The sequence below is a fragment of the Nannobrachium achirus genome (genome assembly GCF_963921795.1).
Source record: "Nannobrachium achirus genome assembly, chromosome: 7".
NCBI lineage: Eukaryota > Metazoa > Chordata > Actinopteri > Myctophiformes > Myctophidae > Nannobrachium > Nannobrachium achirus.
In genome coordinates, this window is record NC_137816.1 from 9,288,594 (window position 1) to 9,297,290 (window position 8,697).

Consider the following 8,697-nt stretch of genomic DNA (forward strand, 5'->3'; position numbering starts at 1 on the left):
CAGTGAAGTGAAGCTTCACGTCGTCACTGTAAAAAGAGACAGGTTTTATGCGTGCATGCGCGCACGCACACATGCACGTGCGCACACACAAACACAAAGTTTGAGGAGGGGGGACATGTTAATCCTAGATCAGTGGTCAGAGGGACTTGTATGCAGAGCTGTAATTTCCACGTTAACCCATTTAGGCCTAGGGTTATTGGATGTTTTAACTATTGAAAAATAGCAGATCTACAAGCTCACAGCGCGGCACCGAGTGCCGCGCTGCGAGCTTGTAGATCTGCTATTTTTGAAAAATCAAGATTTTATCAAAATATATCTATTTAAAAGCGAACATTTGTAACTCAAATATTTGCTTCTGGGGGTCCCTGGAACAACATATTTTGAGATGGGAGTCCGTGGCCAAATACCTGCAATTTTGGGGGTCCTTGACATGAAAAGGTTTGAGAACCACTGATTTAGAGGAAGGATTTAGAAGTCGGGTCAAAGATCACATGTTCACGTTTTCAAAAATAGCAGATCTACAAGCTCGCAGCGCGGCACTCGGTGCCGCGCTGTGAGCTTGTATATCTGCTATTTTTCAACAGTTAAAGCATACAATAATGGTTAAAGTGGTTCAAATCTAACGCGACTCGGGCGCGTTTCAGGTATTTGAGTGTTAACAGTGCACGCAGTGTGCTGTGTGTCTTTCCAAGGGAGCCGTTTCCGAGTACAACCCACTCGTAGCTTCTAGGAAGACTGTAACATGCTGATTTCAGAGCCGTTGAGACGTGCTCACAAAGTTTTAACTCGCTCCCAGTGCCGGTTCTAGGATTCAGGTGGCCCTATGCAAGATTATTTTAGGTGGCCCCCCCACTAACGGATGCGCGCGTACGCGCGCATCCGTTAGTGGGGGGCCACCTAAAATAATCTGCAGCAACAGATCAAAATTTTCTTTTTGGCGGCATATTGACTTGCTCATGAATCAAGGCAGCCAGGCCTAGAATGAAGTTGGGGATTATGGGGAAGGAGGAATAATAACGCTAGTTTTTGGATAGGGGATATTATAATGTAACAATAATGTTTAAAAAAAAAAATCTTCCTGTGATGTGGCCCCCGCTTTGGTTGCGGCCCTAAGCGACCGCTTATATTGCTTATGCCAGGAACCGGCCCTGCTCGCTCCCGGTACCACCAATTACTTGTATCCTCAAAAAAAAGAAAAGAAAAAAGTATCTCATCTCTCTCTCTCTCTCTCTCTCTCTCTCTCTCTCTCTCTCTCTCTCTCTCTCTCTCTCTCTCTCTCCCCCCCCCCCCCCCCCCCCTCTCTCTCGTTGTTGTCTCTCTCTCTCCCCCTCCTCCAGCACCCTGGAGGAGGCAGCTCTGGTGGCAAAGGACACTGTTGTGTGCGGCTTTCGCAAGGAAAACACGGAGTGGTGCCTGTGTGTCTGGAGGGGCTGGGGCTGCCGCGAACTGGAAGTCTTCTACCAGTCCTACGAGGAGCTGGGCCGCATGGAGACCAGCGTCAGGAAAAGAAGGTAGCTGTTGTGCTTGCTTGCGGCAGGGGTTGCAGAATCGCAGCTCTGTATATGGACGGACACACAGCCGTTGGGGGAATAGAGAGACTCACAGGCCCACAGTGTTCGGAGCAGGGGGCCGCAGAGCTCTGACATCAGAGCGTACGTAGGGGGGAGGGAGGGGGGATCGGGGCGGGGGGTGGGGTCAGGGCAAGGCCTCGGGGCTCACGCCCCCACTGGGGAGGCCGTCAAAGGCACCTGTGTGCCTCACACAGACGTTTTAGGGCGGAAGATGGCAGTGACAGTGACGGACCCCTCCGTTGGATGGGACAGCTGACATTATGGCTGGACTCACGCTGACTGAGAGTCAGTGTGCCAGCCTGTAATTGGAGGCATGGACGGACGGGGCAACTTTTCTGGACTTTACTGTGTGATTTAGCCAGATACAGACGCGCTCTGAGTCGTGTCATGTGGAGTTGCATGCTGTCCGATTAACTCTGTTTTACCGTTTTTATTTGGGCCTTAACCCATTTAGAACGGGTACATTATATTGTGTATTATTATTTTATGCTTTAAATACTGAAAAATAGCAGATATACAAGCTCACAGCGCGGCACCGAATTTTGACCCGATTCTATAAGGGTCTTTTGAATCCTCCTTAAGCCCCTGATACATGTAGCAATTCTTTCATCAATATCAACCAGCAATGACCAGAGGCGTCAGTTGGGTATGGCCATTGGCAGCATCATTGGATTAATCTTTTTGTGCCTTCACCCGTGCAAGACACCAGTCATGTTGCCATACCTTATCAACAGGCATGAATTCATTTTAGAAAGTACATTTTATTTTTTTCCCCTTTAGCCAAGGTATGGAAGTTGCCATACCCAGTTGACGCCTCTGGTCGTTGCTGGTTGATATTGATGAAAACATTGCTATGTGTATCAGGGGCTTAAGAAACCTATGTTTCTACGTCAGCAATCTGGCCAGCCATCGTCAAAGAAAAGGTCCTTTTCACTTAAATGGAGCTCAGTTAGTCTGTTCTTGAGAGACTACTATGTCAGTGGTTCTCAAACCTTTTCATGTGAAGGACCCCCAAAATGATATGCTTTTGGCTACGGACCTCCAGCTCAAAATATTTAGTTCCGGGACCACCCAGAAGCAACATTTTTAAACGTTTGCTTTGAAAATACATATATTCAAAGATTTGCACACATTTTCACGACTTTTTCAAAAATAGCAGATCTGCAAGCTCGCAGCGCGGCACTCGGTGCCGCGCTGTGAGCTTGTATATCTGCTGTTTTTCACTGGTTAAAGCATTCAATAATTCTAGGCCTAAATGGGTTAAGGCCAGGTGCACAGTTACCCATGAGCAAAGCACATACACCGCCTGTGTCCAAGGCAACATCTTAAAATAGAGCATTTTTTTTTACCTTTTTTGTTACCATTATCAATGAATTCCAATCGTTTTGCTTGCGTATAGAATTTGGCACTCTTATAGTAGTTGCCATTTGCCAAGTACTGTATATTGTCAATACCAGCCATTTACTTGAAGGGAAATATTTATGATAATGTATTCATGAATGCATACTGCATGTGTAAATAGAGACTTTAGTGTGTGTATGTAAGTACTGTACCATATGACATTGAATAAAGTTCTTATGATAACAATGTCTGTTTTTATCACTGATCATGTTCAACTATTGTGATCATAGACTAGACTGTAGACTTTAGTCCTCACACCTACATCGCACCTGCAATCTGTATCCATCGTGTCCAAGTGTGTATGCCCATATATGGAGATCTCTGTATCTGTCATCAGTATTGTTTGCGCCTGATGCCATGATGAGGTTAGACAACACTCCATAATTGGGAGTAGCCGCTCCATTGGGAACTCCTTATATTATTATATATTAGGGTTATGGCTGAATCATAGTGACATGAGCTTGACAAGAGGTCTGCCTGCCGGCTGGCTGGCCGGTCCTCCCTTAAAGGGGAAAACCACCCATTTTCAATATTGAACTGTCATTAGGAGTTGTGTGGAAATTTAAAAAAAAGTTCCCCCCTTCTGTGATGCTTAGAACTGGAGGATAGATTTTGGGGTTTGTATTGTAAATCACACCGGTGTGATGTAATCTCTGTGTGATTTACAATACAAACCCCAAAATCCATCCTCCAGTTCTAGGCAACACAGAAGGGGGGGGGGGGAACTTTTTTTTTATTATTTCCACACAACTCCTCTAAGGTATATTAATGACATACTTCAATATTGAAAATTGGTGGTTTTCCCCTTTAAGCCAATGTTATTATGATGGCAATGTGAGAGAGGGCATGGGAGTTGATGAGAACCCAGTTCACTGCATTCACCTTATTCCCCAAACACCTGGGCTGGGCGAAACACCTGGGAAAGTGGTAAACAGGAAACTCAATGATGTTGGGCTCTGAGTGAACCTGTGTTGCCATGTTTGCTTAGAATAAGCAATTTGGGTCTTTAAAACATGTAGTGTAGTTGCTTATTGGGCTTGCTTTCTAATGTTTTTGAACCAGTGGTTCCCATTTTTTTTCATATCAAGGACCCCCCAGATAAATATATTTTTCCACTGTCGCAGACCCCCATCTGAAAATATGTGGTTCCAGGGACCTCCACACAAGCAAAGCAAATCAAACACGACACACGTGCATACTGTATATGTACGTTAGTCGGGGAGATAGAATGGTAATTTCGTGCTAATCAGTCTAAAAGCGCCAAATTTTGCACAGATGTAGCCCAGGGCATGCTCTAATGATTTAGCTAGGGCGCCCAAGTTTGCGACCTTTGGGGTCGCCACAGCGGCCAAATCAAGTTGGGCCTCCCATCGACTTTCTATACAGGAGGAAAATACCCAGATTTTTTTTTCTTTTTTTTCCTGGGTATTTAAATAGGATGTGAGGGGTGTAACTAGGGGTTTGTCATGATGCTGAATCCATTGCAAGCATTTGTTCTGCACAAAAAACATTCCTTGGGCTAAAAATGACGATGATTTAGTGATGAAAAGTGATGAGTCATCACTTTTCACAGTTTTGTGGGCGTTTTTAGACTGATTAGCACGAGAAAAAAAAACCCTAAGACCTCCGACTACGTTGGGCCGTTCTGTCCGTGTTATGTCCATACGTACAGTCCATACATGAAGATCTGTGCTCATACACACAAAGCCAGACGTAGGAACAGTTAGCAATGCTCAAAAACGTTATGTGTTGAACAGGCAGTTTCTTGCTGCCTGCCTGTGCCCTGCCATGGTTCTCTTCTGTTTGACTGTCAGCATTGAGAATCATTGAAAATCAATGATGCATGGCTTGCTTGTGTTTCTCACTGGCTGTGCCCTGTCTGTCTGTCTGTCTGTCTGTCTGTCTGTCTGTTTGCATGCCTGTGCGATCACTTGTGTTTCTCCTGCCTGGCACTTCTTCTTTTTGGCTGGTCTGATTGGCTGTCAACGTTCCTGTGTAGCCTCATCATGACTGTGTAGCTCTCCAGTCTCCACCATGGCCAGGGCTGGAAGCCTCTACTGACAGTGTGCTGTGCACAAGAAATGTGGTGCTGGTTTGTGAGATTATCTCCGGACAGATGCGCTGCGCGCACACATTCACACACGCACGCACGCACGCACACACATTCACACACACACACACACACACACACACACACACACACACACACACACACACACACACACACACACACACACACACACACACACACACACACACACACACACACACACACACTTATAGACTCACCGTAAAAAGCATTTAAAGGACAACTTTGTTTTTTTACAACAAGGGTTCACATTTTAGTTTGTAATTAGAGAAAAGAAAAGACGAGTGTTAAAATGTTTTCATTTGCTTCTTTCTATTGTTTTATCGCGTTTACCATGCTAATGTGTGGGGCATGCGTACGCATGGGGGCTTGTGTACAAGTGGCTAAATATGTTTTTTTAGAGACAATAAGCCAGCAGTTTCTTTATTGCTATTTACAGTAACACTTCTATCCCCCATAAGTCACATCCAACCATGAAAGGTTGCGTTGTATCTTGAGAATGGGCTTATTCTGTGTAAAATTACATATTTAGCCACTTGTACGCATGCCCCCAACCACTGAAATAAGAATATCTAAAACAATAGAAAGAAAGTAAATGAAATAGTTTTAACACTCATCTTTTATATTCTTTAATTACAATCTAAAATATGAACCCTTGTTGTAAAAAACTAAAGTTGTCCTTTAACCCATTCAGGCCGGGTACACATTTTAGTGTATGGGAGGGGGCTTACAGTACATGTACAGTATGTTGCAACATATTTGTTTTTGTAGGCTAAATTCTGATTTAGGCCTAACTATAGGTTAGGCCTAAACTGTGCGTGTTACATGCAAATATTCCTCCACGTCAGTCACACAGCACAAACAAGTGGTCATATCGTCGTTGTCGGGTGAAAACCTTGTATGTCCAAAACCGTTCGGTTTGCATTTATAATTTAAAAAATGATTTAAACTAGTGAAAACAGCCGATCTACAAGCACACAACGCCTCGCACCGCGAGGCGTTGTGTGCTTGTAGATCTGCTGTTTTCACTACTTTTGTGCGACGGCCTTGTATGATGAAGCAGGGCTTTACTTTGAAAGAACGTACAAATTTGAAACTTGGAGATACGAGGTTTCTACCCGACAATGACGATATGCTGTATTTATGTGCGCTCCATGATGAGAGGAGAGGTCCACGTCTCCTGTAATTTGACACCCATTGCTGCCTATAGCTGATGGAGAGATGAAGGCATGGATGATGGATGGAGAAAGAGAGATGATGACAGGGTCTGCACCTGGAATGCGATGCCTGTACCTGGCCAAGCAAAACCTGGAGCAAACGGTCACCTAGTCTAAAAAACTATAGATGGACTTGTCATTCAGAGTAGTAGGTTCTCAACATGTTTTAACCCATTAAGGCCTACAATTAGAAGGATTCAAAAGACACTTATAGAATCGGGTCAAAATTCTAATGTTCACGACTTTTCAAAAATAGCAGATCTACGAGCTCGCAGCGCGGCACTCGGTGCCGCGCTGTGAGCTTGTATATCTGCTATTTTTCAATAGTTAAAGCATAAAATAATGATACACAAAATGTGTACCCGTTCTAAATGGGTTAATTTCAAGGATCCCCAAAACTCTGTACACTCTCAGAGTTACAGACCTGCAGAGGCGTCAATTGGGTATGGCAGGGGTATGCAGCTGCCATACCCTGGGTCCAGGGGGGGGGGAATTAAAGTTACTTTTAAATATAAATACATGAATGTCTTTTTGTCTATCTGTGCTGGTTATTATGTTATAAAATACAGTAAAATAACTACAAATGCAACATTTTACAAAATGGTCACTTCAACAAGGTATATTTTCTCCACATTTTTATTCATCTTGACAGAATGGTATATTCCCAGGTTCCGCAGGTCAGCTGCACAGGTGCAATGCATTATTGTTAATTGTGGCACGTTTACTAACATGCCAAGTTTAGCTGCGCTTGAACAACCGTTCCAGGCTGCCATATCCATCCCAAGAAACCGTAGAAACAGGGGAAAAAAAAGAAAATGTACTTCTTAAAATAAATGAATCGTGCTTGTTGATAAGGTATGGCAACATTCGCGCGCGTTCAAGACACCAGTCATGTTGCCATACCTTAGCTATTTCTGAACTGACGCCACTGCAGACCTGTCCATTAGGGAAGCTCTCAAAGAACCCAGAGAGGGTCCCTGGAGTAAAGCTGTAGTTGTGATTGAAAGGCATGTCATTGAAAAGTATTGACATTTTTAATAACTTATGATTTTTTAAAAATGCTTTAATGAAAAACCTCTGCATGAAAAGAGGTAAAATAAGGAGATTTTCTTGGAAGTGTACGGGCTCTCAGCAAACCCTGCAGTAAACATGACAGAGCAGATGCCAGGAGTTTACTTAGCAGCCAACATGGTGGCACTGCAAATACCATGAATGATGTTCTTGTAATTTAAAAAGACTTGGCCTTCTGTTGCACTGATATGAATAAGCCACTGCTCAATCCAGGGCTGCCCTCGTTTAACCTTTTCTTTCTGAACGCCCTGTTCAGGCCATTTTTACCCACAGAAGACTCGGCAGTGCCAAGTTAAAGCCCTCTAATACCCATTTTGTTCTGTTTGTCTTTGAAAAGTATTTTCTCAACTCTTTGCCTGCTATGGTGATTTAGAGCAGATAAATTGCAAACGCCCACTTGAAACCTGTCAGATGGATTAATGAGCTGTATTTTAGGAGTGTCGTCTACTAGTCTCCTTGACTCCTTTTCCCCTCAGACAGTCTAATAACAGAAGAGGGCAGTAGCATGGAAACTCTGTCTGATAGCCAATCAGTTGATGGCTCAGCTTTTCTGTTCAAACTTTTCATGGTGCAGAGACAAAAATTGCAAACCTGAATAAGAAGTCCGGGCCAGCTAAATCCCAAAGAGACACGATACCTGTTGGAACTGTAAGGTTAAAGCCTCATAATTAGGCTACAACACCATTAAAACAGATTGCTGTGGTGGGTGAAGTACCTGCCACCACCGTGAAGTCTAGGGGTTCAAGTCCATGGTGGATGGGGTTTGGCCATTTGTCTTTTATGAGCAAAACTGGCACGGGTTCAGGGGAGGGAAATTGGGGGAAAAAAGAGTAATTGGTTACTCTAAATTTGTAAATATAAATATATAATAATAAATAATGATTATTACCTGATTGACACATACGTATATGTACATTACTTGAGTGTGCATATAACTGACTCCATTGAACATGTCTGTCTGTCTGTCACTCAGAAAATAAGGATACACTTCACCTTTGTTAGCCATCTCCATATTTGGGAAAAGTTTTTTTTTTTAATGAAAGTCAATGGAGAAAATGTATTCACGAATACATTTATATAAATTCAACTATATAACGTATCTCTTAGCAAAATGCTGGCATGCGTGTCCAGATGAAGCCGGTCTATTTGACATATGGCCCAAGTGTGTGCCACCAAAACTGTGGGAGGAGTAGCGCGGCAAAAGGTTTACTTAGGAGACCATCAGGCCAGGATTAACACCTCTGAGGGCCCCTGGGCACTGAAGCTCCAAGGGCCCCCTCTGCGTACGCGCTACAGGATTTCAGCATTTTAAAAAGTAGCTTAACGATATCAGCAGCCAGTGAACACA

General features: G+C 43.6%; 1 protein-coding gene across 1 annotated transcript in view; it reads left to right on the forward strand.

The window, feature by feature from the left end:
• Positions 1 to 1,515, forward strand: part of lrrk1 (leucine-rich repeat kinase 1) — a gene marked incomplete at both ends in the record, with an annotated part of 99,072 nt that extends 97,557 nt beyond the window's left edge. The window contains 1 exon segment of the mRNA XM_080729262.1: positions 1,338 to 1,515. Within this exon segment, the coding sequence (XP_080585388.1) occupies positions 1,338 to 1,515 (178 nt within the window).
• Positions 1,516 to 8,697: the final 7,182 nt, after the last annotated feature.